Raw genomic sequence first — 22,378 nt, forward strand, 5'->3', positions numbered from 1 at the left:
CAAAGGTAGAAGTAGAACATAAATAAATTTAGGCATTGTTGAATTTTTAGGCGTTTATAAAATTTAGATAAATAAATATATTGGAAAGACTATTTTTATCTCAGGCATTATTCCTAAGGAAAGTGTCTATATAAGCATTAAGCTCTGAATATGATTATTTAGGCATTATTGCCATTTTAGGCGTTTACTAATTCTTTGCCAAAACGGTCAAAACCGTCAGTGCATTCTCTTCTTTGTTGAGTCACTTTTGCCATATGTTTAGATAAAAAACACTCGAAGAATCTCTCCGCGACCATCTGTTTATTTATCGCTGAAAAAAGCGCGCACAAAAGCATTCCTACTAACATTTCCAGATGGTTTACCAATATTGGCGCCGAATAACAATTGCAATTCATCCGAAATGGCTCTTCACACATTTAATTTTTCGAGATGGTACATTTCATCTCGTGTGCTGCCCAAATTCGTCAGCATCTCCATTTACCCCGGTCCCAGACTCCTCCATGGCACTTTGACCTTCTTTCACCATTCACTTCATCGCCCGTCTTCATGTGTCTCGCACTTGGTTTTCCCAAGACTTGGAATTCGGCGGGTGTGAATTTCTGCAGCGTCTGCGTCTGCAATAGCAGACGAATAATAAAAAGACAAATTGTCGTATTTATCCGTGAGGAGTGTGTTACTTAAAAAAAAATGTAGTATGGGGTATATTTTAGTATACCTAAGTAGCACGTTAGGACACTGAAGCGAAGTGACCGGGGCAAGAGATCCGAGAACTTTAGTATCAACCGTCCATAAAAGATGATACTTACATTATGGTGCTATTCCAATGAAAAATGAAAAGGGGAAATATTTCTTTTACACATTTTTTTTAGTACATGACTGTTCTCAAATACATTTGCAGTATCGACTTTCGTTTGTAGTGGTTCCTGTCACGATTGTTTTATAGTTTTGGAACACAGACACGAACCAATACATAGAAAAGTCGATAATGCAGAAACACTTGAGAACAGTCATGTACTAAAAAACAGGTTCAGTAAAATCATTTCCCTTTCCATTTTTCATTGGAATTCAGTATTTATGACTCCTGTACACCATTTTAGTCAGGAAAATTTCATGAAATCGAAATTCGAATCCCTTTCTTTCTCGCACGCTTTACATATGTCTACCTCACTTTTTCACACTCTTCTTCTTCTTTTAAACATCAGAACAAATTCAGTTTAGTTCAATCGAATTTAGAAACTGAAAAAATGAGATAGACATATGCAAAACATGTGAGAAATAAATGGATGTGAATTTTGATTTTATGAAATTTTGCTGATCTAAAAGGTGAGCCGAAGCCATTAGAACCTTTGAGTACTAAATTAATAAAATCGATTTTTTATGGTTCTTTTATTATGTTGTTAGCACTAGCTTCTTCCCAATAATTAAACCGTCTGTTGAATGGAACTGACATCATAGATGTCTCTCGGAACGTCAACGGTTTCTCTAAAAACGTTTCTTGTATTAACTTGTGAGTCATCCCTTTAGAGATTACCCAAGTGGACTTTTCGTCTACATATGAAAAAATATCATTGAATCATTCTTAAAAACGATTTTTCAAGATGAGAGGTTTAATAGGCTTTGGAGAACGTATTTCTCAACTGAATGGGTCATGTTGGGCTCGCTGCAAAGGTCTTGAAATTCCTGACAAGCCTGAACCGATTCCAATCGGTTATAACTGGTTCATAGCCAATAGCTAATTTTTATTCGAAGTTCAATTATATTATTCATAAGGTATTTTGGAGAATGTTTTGAGTGATTTATAAATCGGCTCAAATCGGTTGTGAACCGGTAATGAACCGGTTAGATAGATAGATTTATTTGTAGGAGTCGGTTCTTCTACAATAGTCCTAATGGTCATTAATCTGAAAGTTGTGTGCCATCTCCCTTCATGACAGCGTGAGAGAAATGGAATGCGAGAGGTAAATAGAGGCAGTCGTAGTTTGATCGTAAAATGGGGAGCAGGAAGCTCCGAGTTCTGGGCTCCTGACAGCAGATAATTGGTTACTTCGGGGCCCAGGACAACATATTGTCATCAATATTTTTGAAGATTGCGCTACATTCATTACATTCTTCTGACAAGTCCGAACCGGTAAGGATCCGGTTCAAAACCGATAACTAATTTTTATCCGAAATCCAATTTTGTTACTCTTAAGCTATACTGGGCAATCTTTAGAGTTTTTTATGAATCGGTTTAAATCGATTGAGAACTTGTGAGGTCTAACATCTGATCCATAAAAATATAAAATCTGATCTATGAAAATACGTCTTTCAATTAATGGTCTTCTTTATATCCTGGGTCAGGAAAGAAATCGAGTGGTACGGTACTTTCATAATTTAAAACTCTAAAGCCTTTCTCTACTGACCAAAACTCAGTTATTTTGAATTGCTTAGACTTGTATAATTTTCAAATTAAATTTTTTATCATAATTTTGGTAACTAAAAGGTAAAAATATGGTAAATTTTTGTTTTGTTTTGTCAAATCAATGTAGTTTTTTTTAAACAATTGTTTGAATATCACAAACTTTCGAAGCATTATTAAATGGTCCTAAAGGCAAAAGGTCTGCGTTAGTAAATCTCTCCAATGAGCGCCATCTATCAGCAACTACAAAGCGCCATCTCTTGTTGCACCTTTAAATTCTGACCAAACAATTAAGTAATAAACTGATCCTCAGCACATTTGAAATTTATCCAAGACGACCTTAAATTGACTCTTCCCTGACTTAATATATACATGTGGTATCCACTAATCTTTGCTACTTGGGTATAACACCCATGCCCATTAATTCCCTTTCAGGGCAATTTCTGTTGTCGTCACATCTTGCCAGACACACAAAATGCCCCTTCACCATTGCGACTCTATTCCCATTGCTCGTGGATGCTGATTAAACAAGTTTATCCGCGCGCGCAATTAATCACAGAGCCGATAATTAGCATATTTTTATGAATGGTTCGCGAAAAAAAAAGAGTCGCGTCACCCATGTCACCAATTAATTACCATTCTCTGCTGCCTGTGCAGCATTTTGCCCACAATCCAAACACCATGCGACATTCTTATTTGAATGGCTAAAATGCCTACAAGTGGTGATTTCGGATGAAATACCAATGGATTGTGAAGTATGGTCTGTCCGTGTCCCACAATGCCTAATTGACTAATTAGTTAGAAAATGCCTCTCTCACAGCCCCCTGCAGAGACACTAACTTGTTCGCGGTTCAATTTGCCTCATTTCTCTGTATCTTTTTGCTGCACCAACCTGACTGATTAGAAGATTTCGCGCGCTTTTTTTCTTATTTCTTGCCCTCAACTGCACATTAACTTAACGTACATAATTCTTCACACTATGACACATTTTTCAAAATGATTTAGTTTCCAACACGCCGGTTTTCAGATGAATTTGCACTGTAAACTTTTTGATTTACAGCTCTATGAAAACGTCTCTCAAAGATGGTGTCTGTGCTGGTTCCATCTGTTTTTCTTTTCTGGATGCTTGAGAACTCTTCTCGGTCTGGGAAGTTTCTCAAGTGACCAGACATTTGCAATTATTCTCGAGAGAGAGAATACAGATTCATTGATTGCAAAGTCAAAGTTTCTTTTTATTAATTTTAATTCATTTGTCGTGTTTTGATTGCTCAAATAATTTTATAAAAATTAATAAAATATGGATAATATTACCATTAATCTTTTTCTATTTTAAAATTAAATTTTTTACATTTTACTAATTAATCCTTATAATAAAATACGTCTACAAACATTGTAAAAATTAACGTGAGGGATATGTAGGAAATTTTTACATAAAAATTACCATTCTCGGTAAAAATTACGTTTTCCTTATGTCAAATTTGAATTTTTAAAACAAAATACTTAAACCTAAAGCCTCTGGCACACCTTTTAGATCAGCAAAATTTCGTGAAGTCAAAATGCGAATCCTTTTTTTCTCACATGCTTTGCAGATGTCTATCTCATTCTCTCGCACTCTTCTTCTTTTTTTAAACATCACTCCAAATTCAATTTAGCTCAATTGAATTTGGTATGCGAAAGAATAAGATAGTCATATGCAAAACACTTGAGAAAGAAAGGGATTCGAATATCGACTTTATGAAATTTTCTGGTCTAAAAGGTGTGCCAGAGCCATAAGCTTCAAATTATGAAAATTGGTCTCTAAAAGTCCTCTCCTTTTTTCCGTTACAGATCTTAAATTGTAATGTCTCCCAGTGCAACTTTTAGATCAGTAAAATTTCATGAAATCAAAATTCACATCATTCAAAATTGGAATAAACTATATTGACGTTCAAATGAAGAAGAAGAGTACGAAAAATCGAATATACAGTAGATTCTCTCAAATTCAGGCATTTGGGATCAAAATGTTGTCACCCGAATTAGAGAGAAATTTGGGCGACAAACTTTTCGAAATGAAACGACTTTTTTATTCATAAGTAAACACATATTGAGTTTACATACTCATATTTATTGTGAATTGCATTAAAACTTCTTAATAATGCAAAATAACATCATAACTAAGACAAATCATGGCAAATTTAAGCATATTTGCTTCATTAAATAAACATAATCAAACTCGAAAAATGTCAACAACCTTTTTTCAAATTTAACTGCCGTTCGAATTAAAAAGTTGTCAGATCTTAAAAGAGTCGAATTAGCGAGAGTCTACTGTACTTTGAGAAAGACAGATTATGAATTTCGATTTAATAAAATTTTCATGACCTAAAAGGTGTGCCTGACATATAATGGCTCCGGCACACCTTTTAGATCGTTCAAATTTCATAAAATCAAAACTCGCGTCCCTTTCTTTTTCATAAGATTTGTATAAGTCTATCCCACTCTCTCTTACTCAAAATTGGATTGAACTAAATTTATTTTAGTGTGATGTTCAAAAGAAGAAGAAGAGTGTAAAAAAGTAAGATAGCCATATACAAAACTTTTAGGAAAGAAAGGGATGTGCATTTTGATTTTACGAAATTTTCCTGATCTAAAAGGTATGCTGGAGCTACAAAGAATGAAATATCTTTACAACTTTAAACCAAAATGCAATAAACGATTTAAAAATTTATCGAAAATGTTAATTATAATGCATAAAAAGTATTCTTTTTAGATAGGGAAATATTCATGGAAGCAAAATTCACGCCTCTCTCTGTCTTTTGTATTTGTCTTCTTCTTCTTATTTTAAATATCATCGCAAATTCAATTTAGTTCAATCAATTTTGAATACAAAAGAGTAAAATAGGCTATAAAAACCGCTACAAATTTTGATTTCAAGAAATTTTCTTAATCTAAAATATTTGATACAAAACAAAAGTTAATCTCTTTTGGTCATATTTATTTAGTAGTGGATTTTTTCGTGTGTATACAAACTAGACGGTTACAGACAATGACGTCAAAACTTCATTACACCCCCTTTTCGCATAAGATTTATTAAAATTGATCAGACAGGGCAAGGAACCGATATATTTCAGAGAGAATAGCTAATAAAGTTTTTGTCCAGAGCTCATCCATTAGCCAAAAAATGTTTATGAATATCCATAAGATGGCATCCGCTTTAGCATGGCAAATCAGCCAAATAAATCAGGGAGATTTATGCATAAAATCGAGATTCAGAGATCTAGATTCCCATGTCATCAGTCATTGGACCGCTCAAAATGATGCCAAACTTGTTGATCAATTGCGACGGGATTTCCAACATATTCGAAATCCGTGTTCTTGAGCCCGCGGGAAGACAAAAACAATAGCGGCTATTTCTTATCAGAAAAGAAGTTGGCGAAACATTTCCGCGACACCCAAGCTTGATTTATGCCATTCAACTGAAAGTGACCATATTTGGGTGATCTCCCATTGGGGCAGCTCTTCGAAGCGCCAGAAGGTGAATTGGAAGTAGCTAGAGAACTGGTGGCAATTGGTTTTGATGGCGAAGATTCCCTGCCAAGAGCCTCCAGTTGCGAGAATGTCAACTGTTTTGTGATTTTTTAAGGCCATGGCGTAAGAACGCGTCTGATTGAGGTGGAAGCAACAAATTAAGAAAAAAAAAGCGCGGCAACACTGGCGGCCACTTAGTGCGAAAAGCCTCTTGTGGATGTCTCACGTATAATGAGTTGGGTGATTTAGTAGTTGGAGGTGAATCAGATGGAATTCAATGAACAAGTGGCCACCTCAGGTGCTCCAGCGACTCATGCCATCATAATTAATAGGAGTCAGATGCTGTTGGAAGTAAACATTTGCATTTGACAAGAGCCTTCACTCGATCAATTTCTTCTTCGACAGCCCAGATGCCCAAGATCGGTTTTATACCCCGGCTGACCAGTGATAATCGGTTTATACTTAAGCCTCAAACACAATATAGCATTACCGTCGGATTTGTCATTTTTATGGGAACTTTCACAAAACCTCGTTGACAGATCTCATAACAATAAATAATGCTATTTTTTTATTAGAAATTTTTTAATTGAAAATTTTAGGATTAATTGTTTCATTCTGATTAACATTTTTCGTGCCCTTAAATAAGTTACTGTGCCTTTGCTCCCCTGCTATTCCTAAGCTTGTCTTTAATTCTAGCACTTAAGAATGATCTTGCCTGATCGAATCTACTATGTACAATCTGTGAAGATCATCCCTATGTACTAGAATACTTTGTTCCAGTGCTTTTCCTAAGCTTTTATTTAATTAAGGAACTTAAGCATAGACTTCAATAATCACAGAGGGTAGATCTGATTGGGGAAGACCATCCTTGAGTTCTAGAATTAAAAAAAAGCTTACAAACAGAAGGGAAAAAAGAATTCTAGCACTTAAGGACGATCTTCACCGATCGTACAGGGTAAAAGTGATGGATAACGACCGTCCCTAAGTGCTAGAATTAAAGAAAAACTTACAAACAGAACGAGAAAAAGTATTCTAGCACTTGTGCATGATCTTCACCGATCGTACAGGATAAGCCTGATCGATGACGACCATCCTTAAGTGCTAGAATTAAAGAAAAACTTTCAAGCAGCACGAGAAAAAGTATTCTAGCACTTGTGCATGATCTTCACAGATCGGACAAGGTAAGCCTTATCGATGACGACCATCCTTAAGTGCTAGAATTAAAGAAAAGCTTATAAACAGCATGGGATCAAAGTTGAAATTCTAGAAAAAATCTTGTCGACTCAAAGAAGATTTGAACCCGGGTCACTAGCATTATAGAGCGTGCTCTTCTATTTCATCCATTACATGCCACATTTTCTATACCATGAGGCAGAAAACCTCTTCCCCTCGTAAACTTTATCCTCGTACTGGCTCACCGATCTACCGGGGATCTCAGTGGCGCAATAGGCAAGACCGTGGGAGGTGAGATCTCTGGCTCGACTCTCACAGTTGTGAGTTCGAGTCCCGCTTGGCGCAAAGCAACAGAATGTCAGAAAAAGACATTTTCACTGTAATAAAACGTAATAAAATGTGCACTACCTCTGCGCAAGAAACTTCAGTAGCACGGAAGAAGCATTCACTACAGGGTAGGCATTCCTGGGTGATCTACGATCAGCAGTTTCTTCCAATGCGAGCACATTGTAATGATTACATTATAATACAAAATAAAGTGTCTCGACATGATTAATAACCGATCTACCATCTACACTAAAAAAAAAAGAGGGTGCGATTAACTTTTTTCCTTGTAATTTTAACACTTTTTAGGTGTAAAAATATATCAACATTTTTTAATGTTAATTTTACACCTTTTTAAGTGTAAAATTAACATAAAAAAGGGTAACTTTAACCCCCAATACACCTAAAAAGGGTAATATTTACACCGATTTCGGATCAATAATGCAGGGTAAAATTAACATTTCCGGAAAGTTTTTTTTTTAATTTTTTCGTATTTCTCTAAGTGTACGATCGGTGAAGACCTTTCTTAAGCGCTAAGATTAAAGAAAAGCTTACGAACTGCAGCAACTCTATAACTCGGGTTCGAGTCTTCTCTAAGTCACAAAGATTTCTTCAAGCATTAAAAACGTTCGAATCACATTAACTAAGCTCCAATCTATTTAATTTCACATTCAATAGTACTACCTACTCTAGTCCCACTGGAGTGACCTTAGCTCTTTTATGATATGTGCTGCTTAACTGTCGTAAAGATACTGCACCGTCAAAAGAAATGTATCAAAAACATTAATAATGCTTTGTTTTATTAGAGACTATCAGGAAGGTTATTGAAGCATTATTTTGTAGTTTTGTCGTATTTTTTCACTATTTTTTACCTACTAAATAGTAAAAGGTTTCCAAAGAAACATCCTGGGTGTTACTTAGTTGCTTTAAATTAAGTTCTTGTTAAGTGCTTAGTAAGTACTTAATAAGTACATAATGTGTTAGCTAGAATTTTCTTAAGAGATGGCTGCAACTTTAAAAGGAACGATGTTAAGTGATGAAGACAGTGATTACTTAAATCGCTTCTCGATCAAATTGAAATAAATGGGTTGTCAGCCGGGTATGAAGCGCAGATGGAAGGAAAGTGGGCGGATTGAATGTCTTGTAAATTGCGATAGATTTCTTTCTTGAGCCACCATTGGGGCCTGCCCTGACCCCAACGGATGGGAAGAAGAAGCTGAAGAGTCAGAGAATCAAAGAGCCACTTCGGGATGATTCAACATTGCTGGAGCTCTCTAAAGTTTTGCGGGGTACAAAAGAAAACGCAATAATGTGTACAATCGCGATCGAGATACCAATCTCTCGGCTGAATGCTCTCTCCAGGCGTCCCTCGTGTGCCCCAGAGAGACCATTGAATTCTTTAGGAGTGTAACCATGGAAGAAACTGACCAAGCAATTCGGCGATAACCCTTTGATCTGCCCAGAGAGGATTCACTCTGGCAGATCTTTCTCCATGCTGGAAGCTTTTTCAGCGCCACGCCATTTATTTCTTTCTCTCGATCGTCGCTTTTTTTTCTCGCTCCTCAGACATCTCTTTAGTCTCTTTAGTGTATAGCCCAACATCTTTTGCCTTCTTTTTGCTCCATCTCAATGCACTCACACTCTGGGCTTCCTTGCTGGACCAGAAGAACGATAAAAAAATCCAACAAGTCATAAAAACATCAATGCTTCTTCGCTCTTTGGGCCTTTTTTTTCTTCCTCTACCCTTTTGCAAGACTGTGAGAAGAACTTGATTTTTTTTAGTCCAGAAAGGCATTCAAAATTTCAAGAAATTTAGAAATTCTGAAAGATTTATTGCAAAAAATCCAGAAGTTACAAAAATCGTTTTTAGAATCGTTGCAATTTAAATTCAAATGCTAAGCGTAAGGCATAACGGTTTTACAATGATCATTTCCGATCTTTCCGATTCTTCCCGAACGGTTTCCGATCTTCAAAATCAAATTTACAGTAGAGTCTCGCTATAGGCCATCGCTCTATAGTCCACAATTTATCGATCGTTGATATCAATACACTGATTTTAAGTTAGGTTATGTTTTTTAGTACGCGACATGCAATTTTGTCATAATTATTTTAATATTTTAAGCAAACTTTGTTGAGCAGTTGTGATAATTGTGATCCAAAATGAAGAAAGCGAGGACAAGTACCACAATCGCAAAGAAAGTGGAAGCAGTCGAGCAATTTCAATAGTAAAAGTCGTTAATAATTTTAAAAAATGGCATGGACTATAGTGCGACCCAAGTGTCAAATCTGAAACCAAATATGGCCTATAGCGAGGCTCTACTGTAACTTGAAAAATTCCGAAAATTTCCGGAAATTACCGGCTGAAATGCAATCATCAGTGATTTCACCGCCAAAAGAAACCACTGAAGATCTTGCTGTCCTGAATTTGATAATTTTTTCGGAACACCTTCGACCGAATGGTGCATTTTGCACATTGTGAGCCAACATTGGCAAACAATAAAAGACTTTTTGGGTGTTAATTTTCTTTCTTCTGCCAGACATCTTTCGCGCAATTTCTCCCGCTGTATCTCGTGTGCAATTTTTTCGGTGAATAACAACTAAACCAGAAAATAAAATAAAATTCCATGGGATGGTGCAACGTGTGCGTCATGTGATTAAAACATTTTCTGGCTCACCGAAAAATCCGCCTCGAAAAAAAATATAATCGTTAAATTTGCATATTTTCGAGACAAATAGAGGCGCCAGAAAGTTTTTGTCTCTATCCACCTATAATCATTGGAATGTTCGATGGAAAAGTGGAGGACAGTAAAGAAAAAAAAAAGAAATATCTTTATTATAAATTCACAGTCACTAATTAAATAAATCGCAGAGCCACCGCCAAGAATGATTATTATCGAATAGATGATGATTAAAATAAAATAGATGGATTAACAAGTTGAAAGTACGTCTGAGTTAATCATTTTGACTGCGTTTATGAATTTATTATGCTGATCATTGACACTCACAACACTCCACACAACTTATCCGACACAGATGGGCTTTTTCTTATGTGCCAAAAAATTCCTCAATCACTAATGGTTGTGATTTGTGATTTAATTCTTGGCTCTTGTTGGTTGTTTATTGACCGAAATGCCTGAGCACACCTGACCTTAATATCTCACAATTGAGGGTTTGCAAATTTAACCAGCGATAACTTTTAATTCGATTTCTTTATCGCCTTTTTTTCTCACTCCTGTGATAAGGGAAAGGTGAGAGTGCCGAAAATCGGAAAATTATCGACAAATTGCATGATAAGGGAAATAAGAAATCGGAGGCGTGGCAATTCGCAACACGCGCATTATATTTGGATTTTCTGGTCCTCATGTACTTGACAAAGTTCTCACATTAAGGAAATCTCTACGAGATTTTTTTTTTAAATGCTAATCGCTGATAAAACGATTTAATTGCGCATATGTGTTACTCACATGAAGTATACGGTTAACAGGAAAATTGACAATAGCAATGCATGTCAAAGTCTCAAGTTTGAAATGTAATATTTTAAATATAAATTGATTTTTTTTATTCTTTCTTTTTAAGAGTGTTGCTTGTAACCTTGTAAAGAGTTTACCGTCTTAATTTACTCTAAAATCATTCTTAATACATTTTAAAATTAATAAAAATATAGGCATAGCTTTGGTGCCCTATTTCGGCCACCTTCATTCTCATAGTTCCTTGCCCTTTGGGAATTCTTCCAATATCTTTTTCAAGTCATCTCGTTTGTCGAAGCTACTTTTTTTGTTATTCTTTTGCATTTTATAATCTCTAGAGTACGTAAAATCTAAAAGTTCATGGAAATTCGAGGAACAAAAAAGGTGTCCGAAATTGCAAGGTGGCCGAAATTGCAAGGTGGCCGAAATTGCAAGCTGGCCGGAATTTGGTACACTTACCCTAATCAAAAAGAATAAACAAAATTAAGCTTCTATATTCTACCCATTTGTCCCTGAATCCAGGAATTCCAATTATTCCTTTCCCTTTTGAGTTGAAGTAAAAAAGAAGAAAAAAAATTGCGGAACTCGCCAATATTGCACGTGAAAGCATGCTTCAATGTCCAACTGGCTAATGAAGACTTCATCCTTGACGTTAATAAGATCCAACGTGCACCTCAATTGTGGGTATCATTGTGGGTAAAATTTCATTATCGACCCAGCACTGTGGTGACTTGAGTGTGTGTGCAAAGATGCAAAGTGCAGCGAAAATATGCTGCGAATGGCGCCAGATTGTGGTGAGCGTCTCGCCAGGCCTGTGATTCCATCGTGGCTGTCGTCGGCGGGAGAAATGCTGCGCCTTGTGACATATGGGCGACGATGGTCGTCGCCACAATTGTGCATATGCTTTTGCTAAATCACACTTGATTGAGAGAGGTGCCCAGGGCACAAGGGGGTATACCTTTGCCAATCGCCAATCTCAATGGATGCTCAATCACACAATCAAGTGCTAATTTGCCATCCGTTCGTCGCACGCGGCTACAGATTCTTCACACTTTGGTTACCCACCTAAATTGCTTACGATGCCTTCAAATGCTTCAGCACTCAGCCACGAAAATAAATTGAGATGTCGGGAATCACTGGGACAGGTGCAAGGTAGAATAGTCACTCGACATTGGTGCTATTTGGCCCTCGCATCGTCAATTAGTAGAGTTAATTAGCACGTCAAGTGTGCGATGTTGAACGCCTCCCGCTTCTTCCTTCTTCTCTAAATGCATAGAGTTGATTTCCTAGATATCCTAGAATCTAGATCAATTGATACGCTCTTTCTGATTATCGTACTATTCAGGAGTGACTGGCTTTTAACTAAAATAGGGTCGAACGAACATCTATTGGCATTTTAAGAAATCGTATCATGACCTATTGAAACCATATTTTGTACATCATCATCATTTTCAACCGCTTAACCCTATTAGACCATCTTCAGACTAGAGGTTTAGCCCAGTTCTCGAGGGTCTCAAAACCTTAAACAGCAACCGATTTAATTATTTGTTTCAAAATCTAATTATTAATTTGACTAATAATCCAATTCTAAATCAATTTTTTCCAAAACATCTTGACTGATAAGATATTAGAGAAGTTAAGCCATATGGCTAAGTCTCAGGTCTGAAGTCCGTATTAGGATCACGGGTTTAGGACATCCATGTTAGCAGCCAACGCCTGCCGATCCTCCGCCATTTTAGGAAGGTATTCACGGTGAAATCCAAGGCTCTCCTAAACAAGATCCTAAATTTGATTCGGCTACCTCCGATCCTACTTCATTTCTGCTTTCTAGGCTCTATAACCATTTATGCCGCAAATTAAAAAAATTTATTGAAAATTGAACAAGACGAAAATCTTCAGAAATTTTTAAGCCAACTGCCTCCAACTGCTGAAACTAATTATTCACTTTAGAAAACTATTAAAGGATCTAAAAAACGGAAAATTCCTGAACCTCCAATCAGAAATGATAAACAATGGGCTAGAAGCGATGCTGAAAAGGCAAACTCATTTGCTATGCATTTGACCAAAGTATTCACACCTAACGAGTCAGACAGTATAGCGACACTCCCACTTTCAGGCTATCTGAATACGTCACCTGCAATTAAGGTCTCAGAGGTATCATCCGTAATTTGAAGGGAAATTAACCCTAAAAAAGCTCCAGGTCACAATCACATAATGGAATGATGTTGAAAAAATGCCCCCCATCTGTGTTATGCCGAAAATAGACACAGGCAATTTTCGCCTAATCCCCGTAATTTCACTAGACCTCATGAATTTAGAAACTCAGCCTGATCTTCGAAATTATGGGCTGATCCGTGAGTGTATCGACATCAATCCTCATTTTCGGGCTGATCCCTAAGCCGATCCTTGTGTCTATTTTGGGCTTTACACTCATCACCTATATTAATGCAATTCTGAGGATCGGATATTTCCCATCTGCTTGGAAGACATCTACCATTATCATGGTTCCAAAACCTGGCAAAGATAATACGAAAGTCGCATCTTATCGCCCAATAAGCCTGCTTCCAATCCTTTCCAAATTATGTGAGAAACTCATCTTGAAGAAACTTAGACCTCTACTCACAAAACTCAAAATTATCCAGGATCATCAGTTCGGTTGCAGATCGGGTCATTCCACCGTAGAACAAGTTCACAGAGTCGTTGCAGAAATTCAGTCATCTCTTGAAGAAAAAAGTTGTGTAGCGCAGTTTTTCTGGATATCGCACAGGCTTTTGATAAAGTGTGGCACGAGGGATTATACTCATAAAAATTCAGTGTCTTCTTACTGATGAGGACTATGTGTTCTTTAAGTCCTACTTGGAGAACAGAACATGGAATTGGTTCTGGCGTTCATCAGGGCAGTGTTCTTGGGCCAGTCCTCTATCAAATTTTTATTGGAGATATTCCAAAATCTGATCAGGTGGTTATGGCGACATTCGTCGATGATACGGCTTTGCTCTCAAAGCATATTAATCCGAACACTGAGAAAACTTCAGGAACATCTTCATCTAATTGAAGATTGGCTCAAAACATGCCATATTAAGGTTAATGAATCCAAATCCTCACATGTCACGTTTACTCTAAAGAAGAGGCAGTGTCCTGCAGTATTTTTAAACGGTATTCAAATTCCAAGAAGCGATAGTGTAAGATACTTAGGTATGCATCTAGACAAGAAATTGAATTGGAGGCACCACTTGTACTGGATATTTGGCAGACACTCAAGACTATCAACTTTTGCAAAAGTTTTTATATACAAAGCGGTGCTTATGCCTATTTGGAGTTACGGTATCCAACTTTAGGGTTCGACCAGCAACTCAAACTTGAGCGTTCTTCAGAATTTTCAATCTAAGGTATTGCGGAATATAGTCAATACTCCGTGATACATTAGAAATATCGCTATTCACAACGACCTGGGTGTGAGAATGGTCAGAAATGAAATCGAGGAAGCTAGTTGTCGATACAAGGAGAGGATTGGGAGTCATCCTAATAGTCTCGCCAAAAACCTATTTAATAGGAGCATTTATCGTTGCTTGAAAAGGACCGATCCTGTTGACCTTTCTCGTAGGTGGGGTTTTTGTTCTAAATTATTTTGATATTATCATTTAATTAGTTGTGTTTTCCGGGGTTTGAAGCGTACAGGTGTTTGGTCTGTTCCTTCGTTGTCTATGTGTTTTTTTTAAACACTCTTGCAATGGAGTACAAATTAATTTTGAATTTACTTATTGTCATGTATAATAGACAGATTGTAAGGTAGTTAAAAAAAAATCTTCTAAGTTCGTATATTTCGAGAGGAAACTTAACCTAAAACACTTTCCGGCTCTGGAATGTCACAATTGAACTTCCTCGTCACACAACTTCTCAATCTTATCTTGAAAACTTCTAAGAATCCCACAATTTAAATCAAGAAAGTGCTAAATATTTCACTTCCTCACATTGCAGGTGCCTCAATGTCGTCGCTAATGGAGCGTGATGCAGGCTTCTGCTCCGGCAGCTCTGAGAATGAAGATGATACACTCACCGATCATGCTCAGGCACCACGAAGTCCCACTGATGCCTCAGAGGACTCCGTAGAAGTTAAAGTCACTCCAATCTGTCTACCGAAGAACAAGCGAAAGAGCAGTGAGCCCCTGCGATGTGTATCGGAATCAGAACTAGGACCCATTAAAAAGAGGATCCGGTATGAGGAGAAAATGAAAGAGACGGAAGTCAAGACAGATGCAAAGAATCCCTTTAGACCATGGGCTTCTGTAGCAGCCAATGGAGATTGTGTCCCATGTCCTCCTCCTGTAGATCCAGCGGAAATCTTCCGAAGGCATCCAGCTGTCACGACACTCCATAGGGCGCCAGAAACTGAAGATGATCAGGTGGAACCACTAGCCCTGGTGGCAAAGAAGACATCCTCAGAGAAAACCCAAACAGTCACATCAACTTCAGCTCGAAGGATCAAACAGGAAGCTGAAGATTCGAGTTCGGGGAGTTATGCTGCAGGAAGCTCAAGTGGGGGAAAGAATTCGCAGGCGCAGCAGCGAAATTACAAGAACATGACACGAGAGAGGCGAATTGAGGCGAATGCACGCGAAAGGACAAGAGTTCACACGATCTCAGCCGCTTTTGACACCCTCAGACGTGCCATTCCCTCCTACTCTCACACTCAAAAACTCTCCAAACTCTCCGTCCTCAGGATAGCCTGCTCCTACATCCTGACTCTTAGCCGAGTAGCTGGAATGGACTACAGTCAGGATGGTTCTGAACCGTCAATTGATGATTGTGTGGATCTCGTTACGAAAACCATTCAGACGGAAGGGAAGCTCCGGAAGAAGAAGGATGAATAGAATCCATTCCACGCAGTAACAAGAGAAACGGTCTGAAGGGCCAACGTGAGACACTTTGCAAAATCTACCAAATTATACTCAATTTCAAATGTCAAAAAAACCACACCATAAATCAAATCTCTAACCTCAATTTTGGCTGTCAAAAATTTGAAGTATTTTGCAAAGGAATCTCCCGAAGTGTCCCGAAGAGGAACTCGTGACAATAATCGGTGCTCGAGAGTGAAAAATTATAAACTCAATAATCTGATAACTTCTTGACAATACAATTGCAAGGCCGTTGGATGTCCATGTTGTCCACGACACATCTCTGTTTTAATTAATCTTGAAGTTAAGGTGATGAAAGAAACACAGTGAAGAAAATGTCCATCGAGAGAGAGAGAGAGACAGACTTTGATGAATTTTGGTCACGTTTCCATTTTTCTCACCCATTTTTTTGAACTCAGTCAGAGGTAATTTCCAATTAAGTATTAAATCATTTCAGCAGGTTAAAATCACGACATATTTCGCAAAAAAGATGGAAACGTTGCCTAAGGAGTGTGTGGCTTTTTTTTGCGTATTAATAGTCCAAGTACAAATTAATTCTAAGTTGTCATTTGGTCATTTTATCACACATTGTGCCATTTTTATTTCTGTTGATCTTATTTTTTTGTCAAATTTTTTTTATCCTCTATTTTTTTTACTCCATTTCTTTGATGTTTAGTTATTCTTTGGTCAAAAAAATATATTGAGGATGTTTCAAAGTGTTAAAATTTATTTTTATGAAGGATGGACAACGTCCTGGGAAATGCATCTTGTAAATAGAAAGTTTAGGGAGTTATTTAACTTTGCGATCTTCTTCGTGGCGATGCGATGTAAAAAAAGCGATTTAACCTAACTAAAAACAGGATTCCTTCAACGCTTTAAAGGTCAAAATATTGACATGGTTCACTGCTGTGACTGACAATGTCAATTCTAACCTCAAAATTGAATTGTTTATATTATAACCTCATTTTATGTATTTGATTAGAATCCTTTCACAGAGCATCAAGACAGATGTTTTAGAACTTCCATGGTAGAACAGAAGTCCTAAAACACTTTTACTTAATGAAATCTTTAGTAACAACAACCATGATGGCATAACCTCACTTGATGTGTTTTATTAAGAATTTCTATCAAAGAAAGTATCAAGAGATATATTTCAGAACTTCCCTGGTTGAACAGAAGTCCTAAAACACTTTACTTATTGAAATCTTTTGACAGACAAACCATTTTCACACGTAGTAACTTCAAACTTGGTAACATAACCTCACTTTTTTGCGTTTTATTAATGCATTTTCATAAAGAAGAGCACTAAGAGAGATATTTTAGAACATCCCTGATCGAACAGAGGTCCAAAGATAATTTTCCTGTTAACATTTTCCTACGGATGAACTATATTCCTGTTTAGAACCTTCAATCTTGATGCCATAACCTCACTTTATGCGTTTTATTAAGAATTTGTATCAAAGAAAGTTTCAAGGGATATATTTCAGAACTTCCCTGGTTGAACAGAAGTCTTAAAACACTTTATTTATTGAAATATTTTGACAGATAAACCATTTTCATACTTAGTAACTTCAAACTTGGTAACATAACCTCACTTTTTGCGTTTTATTAATGCATTTTCATCAAGAAGAGCACCAAGAGAGATATTTTAGAACAACCCTGATCGAACAGAAGTCCAAAGATAATTTACTTGTTATCATTTTTCAACGGATGAACCATATTCCTGTTAAGCATCTTCAACCTTGATGTCATAACCTCACTTTATGCGTTTTATTAAGAATTTACATAAAGTTTAAAACCAGGATTGCATTAAAGTGTTCTATGATTTCTGTGACAGAATAGAGGTCTTAATCGTTTTATATATTTAAATTTTTTGGATAATTGTTGGTATTTTCTTATTTAAATTCATTTATAACCTCAAATCCGGACAGTTTTCGTATTGATCAACCCTTTAACTTGGGTGTTATATTTTTGATTGATTCAGTTGATTATTAAATTACACCAACTTGTAACTGTGGCAATATTTCCAAGATTAAAAAAAATCATTTCACAAAACGAGGTTATGTTTCCGAATTACCTTAAAATTACTCTTAATAATCTTTAAATATAGCAGTCTGCATACTTTCTAAACCAAATAAAGCTTCTAAATTATTAAAGAAAAAATATTAATCAAATTATCTCTTTTTCTTTCTGTTTGAATTACTAAAACAATCTTCACATAACCTCAATCTGGAGGGTTTCTAAACAGAAGACTGGAATTTTTTTAAAATCTCCTAATAGTGCGGAAAATAACCAAAAACTCTTGTTTTCTATGGGAAAATTGAAAATAGTTCCCTTTACAAAACATATTTTAATTGAGGTTATGATGATATTTTGAGGTTAGGTTCTTCAAAAACTTATTAAGAGTTTCATAGGAGATTTTTAAAACAGTCCAAGAGAGCTTATCTTAGCAAGGCTTTTCAACACGAAATAAACTTAAATGTCCTTGTTCATTGATCAAGAAAAGGTTAATTAGGTTATGTTAAATCATTCGCATCTTCCTTAAAATTGCGTAGATACGAAAATGATCGCAAATTTAAATGTCTTCCTGAGTATATTTAAAGAAGAGTAATTGTGTAAATAGACAAACTTTCATTCAGTCGCATAGATTTTTATTGGTGTATCCGTTGAATATTAAGAAGTCTTACTGTATAAACAATTAATAAATATTCTTGAAAACAAAAATGAAGAATACAAGAATAAAAAAAAGTGTAAGAAAAAACCTTTAATAGAGTTTGTAGTTTGTGCGAGATAAGTAATTTATGACGATTGAAAGAGATATGATCGCCAACATTTTTGTGATAAAATTTGCCTAAAAATAAAAAAGTGGAAAAAACACATTGAAAGAGTTGAATTGTTGATGTTTTATTTATCATCACGTCGTTTTTTTTTCCTTTTTCTGGCTTCAACTTCTTCGTCATCATCGCACAATCCGCCCTGGAGGTGTTAATTTTTAATTATGATTCTTCAGCAGATTGAGTCGTGATTCATGGTGAAAATTAAATAAAGACCAGGCGAGTGAATTTTTGTCTGGGATCACATGCAAGAGGAAGGTGGTGGTATTAAATTATGATCATTTCGAGTGATAATTGTTTGATTTGTCAATTTGCGGCTCGCGGCAGACTCGGAATAGCTCAAGAATTTATTCACAGGGTTTTTTTTCTGGGGCTGAAAAGATTTTCACAAAAAAAAAATTATGTGTTGAACGCAGAAAGAGATCTTTGGAGCGATGAGAGAAACACGGACTGCGACATCCAGATTTGATGACGAAAAATTTCAACAAATTGATGATAATTGGTGTATGTTGCGATTAGTTGATTTCTGAACTTTAGCATCTAACGAAAAACTACGTTAGAAATTATTGAAAGAGGTAAGTTTGAAAGAGTCGTCTGTACATTACAGTCAGATGTTTAGCCCAAGGATTAAAGGTAAGATCGAGAATTCTTCTAAACAGAAAAATTATTTGACCTTTTAAGATATTTGTGGTTTTTCTTATCACAAATGCCTTTGATCCTGTCTAAACTTTTATTTAACCGTAAACACGTTAAGCATATAAACGTTCGAAGTATTGCTAAATACGAAAATAATACTTTAAAAAAATCAGTTCCAACCTAAGATGATTAACTAACGGATGGAGCATTTTAATTCACAAATGGTATATTTTTCTTAAATTCTGTATAATTTTTAAGCTTCAGATCCCACAAAAATAAATAAAACACGAAATAGTAGCCACATGAGGGAAGAGTACCCCGGATCGGAATGTTAAGAGACATGCTTCATATTTAGTTGAAAATATAATCCTCAAAACATTATTTGGCATTTTTATGTATGCTAATTGATACATTAGTGATCCCTTTAACTATATCTGTGCTTTTGAAAATTTAATTTTTGCAATAAATTAATAAAAAATATGTGTGATTGCAAACTTGCACTCTGTACCTCGGATCGTCAAGAATTTAATTAGGTGTCTCAGGGAAAATTGGTTTTATAAATTAAATCTGAGTTAATGCACTGTAATCTTGTGAAAATTAAATGGTAAAAAGTAGCTAATAATTTTTAAAAAAAATCTTTTAATTTAGAGCAATAATGTGGTATTAACCTGACGATCCGAGGAACACTGCCGATCGCTGGTGCTCTTCCCTTATATACAGAGAATATATTTTTTATTAAATTTAAAATTTTACTGGTGTTGCAGATAGAAAATTTGTCAGAAAAATTTAAAAATAAATACAAATTTTATGTATTTTTCATAAAGGTTTTAGGAACTATTACCCTCGTGCAATCATTATAAATTTTGTGCTAATAATATAACATTAGATACTCTTTCATTTGGTAAAAGTTTTAAAATTACAGCATTGGTTTTATACCAAAACTAAAAAACCACTAAATAAAATATACCACATTTTTGTGCGAAAAATGTGTGAGAATGCTCTGCCCTGGTTCCAACACTACATAATTTCACTTTCCGTATAATTATTTGTTTGTTGGAATTTATTTTCTAATATTTTTTTAACACTGAGAAAACCAAGGGTAGAAATATTTTTTTTATACGACATCGAACATACATTTAATTAATTTATACATATAAAGAAAGAGCCCGATCTCATGAAGTCGGATTTCATCTCGGACCACAAAAGCTCAGATTGTAAAGTATATCAGCTAAATCAAAAAATCCTCAAAATGCCACTGAAATCGCCGAAGTGCGAATTATTTTAAAATACGGAGACATAATTATGGTATTTTGAAAGTCTTTAAGTCCATTATAAAAGTAAGATTTTGGAAGGTATAAGAGTATATACTTAAAATACAAAAGCTTGCACAGTGAAATAAATATCTTTGAAAGAATTAAAAAAAAAAAAAATAAAATAAACGTGACATTTCTCAGAATTCGTCTGAAACGTGAAGATTTGTTGACAAAAGTGGTCTCCGCGGGGTGGAAGGTGGAAATTTTGGAGGGTGAAAAAATCGAGGGATTATATATACTGCTATCTCCATGAAATTCGAGCAGTAAAATCATTTGATAAATAAATTTATAACATTTCTCTAGAAAAGGAAATATTTTTAAAATATAGTAATAAAATAAAAGTTTTGTAATGTAATATGGACTTCAGACCTAAGACTTGGCCACATGGCTTAACTGCTCTAATTTCGTATCAATCAAGATTTTTTTTTGCAAAAATTTCACTCAGGATTGGGTTTTTAAAGACAAATAACCTATCACTCGTAGATTCTAAAAAATCAATAAAATTTGTTGCTATTTAAGATTTTGAGACCTTCAGGAACTGGGCTAAACATTTAATCTGAAGACCGCTTAAAATATTTTTATTTGAAAAGAGGGATTTGGAATCGAAATACCAGGGGGGTGACATTAGCTCTGAAGTTTAGTGTAAATTTTTTCCTGTTTTCGTACACATTTCACGATATATCTTTAAAACTACGCGGGTTACCAATTTGGGGTTTTCGGTTGCCTCTTCGTTATTAAATTGGCTTTTATTCTACAATGATTGAAAACAGCCAATAAACTCAAAAGTTTTTTCGACGCGCTAGAAACATATGGGAAACATAGGAAATGTCATGCCCCTGCGAAATACCATGAATAGGCCTTCAGAACTACCCAATCAACAAAAAAGTTATACTCTACTTTAGGCATCCAATAGATTTTTGATATATTCAAAGTAATTTAAGTGGATAATTCGTCACTTGAGAACTCTATCTTACAAACATATCAAAGCTTCAATATTTAAAGTACTTTATGTTCGAAATTTCAATTTAAAACTCCCGGGAGCTCTGAATAGATTTTAGCTAGACTTTGAAATTATTTCTCTCCTAGAAAACTAAATCAAACTAAAAGCAGAGCCACATCATCTCAAAACCTGTACAAAATATTTCGTAAATTAAAATTATGTTTGATCTATAACTCGCTAAGTAAAGCTTTAAAAACTTTGGATGGAGTTCGATAAATTTAAGAATTTTTCTATCGGTTCTACGGACTTATTTTTGTTATTTTTTCTTTGGGGGCATTGTTCAACTCCCTCGAAAGAAATTTTCATATTAAGGAAATGTTTAAAAAAATTACTAAACCTTTTAAGCGACTTTAATATTCGCAGCCTAAAATTATTTCTATGTAAGAGGAGTACAAATTGCCAAAATTTTTAATCCAGCTTTAACATTTTATTCATTTATTTAAGATAATTTCTATTAACTGCTGAAAAAACCGTACCAAAAAATGAAGAAAATTAGTGACCAAAAGCATTTTCTTCATAGTAAAACTATTTTTCCTCTGATAGGAAGGTTGAATAAGATTTTTCTCACTTACCTCGGGCCTGGCTGATCATCTGCTACTGCTACTGGAGTCTGCAAGAAAGAAAAGCAACATTATAAGTTTCCCGGAAAATCGATCCAAAATTATCAAAGGGATTCTGGAAGAGTTCACAATTAATTTTCAGGGATAAAGAGAATCTCTTGGGACTCACCAGGCCTTCTGGAGATCCTCGTTAGAGATGCTGGGTAATTCCCACCAACAGCTCCCGATGATCCTGGCTCTGTTCTCCCTTCATGGAACTCAACAGGAGACACAT

General features: G+C 35.6%; 1 protein-coding gene across 1 annotated transcript in view; it reads left to right on the forward strand.

Moving 5' to 3' along the window:
• Positions 1-18,654, forward strand: part of LOC129807735 (transcription factor atoh8) — a 31,446-nt gene extending 12,792 nt beyond the window's left edge. Inside the window, exon 2 of the mRNA XM_055857187.1 lies at positions 14,845-18,654. Coding sequence (XP_055713162.1) covers positions 14,845-15,737 — 893 coding nt within the window. The 3' untranslated portion in view covers positions 15,738-18,654. The remainder of the gene's footprint in view (positions 1-14,844) is intronic.
• Positions 18,655-22,378: the final 3,724 nt, after the last annotated feature.

The sequence above is a fragment of the Phlebotomus papatasi genome, chromosome 3 (assembly GCF_024763615.1).
Source record: "Phlebotomus papatasi isolate M1 chromosome 3, Ppap_2.1, whole genome shotgun sequence".
In the NCBI taxonomy this organism is placed as follows: domain Eukaryota; kingdom Metazoa; phylum Arthropoda; class Insecta; order Diptera; family Psychodidae; genus Phlebotomus; species Phlebotomus papatasi.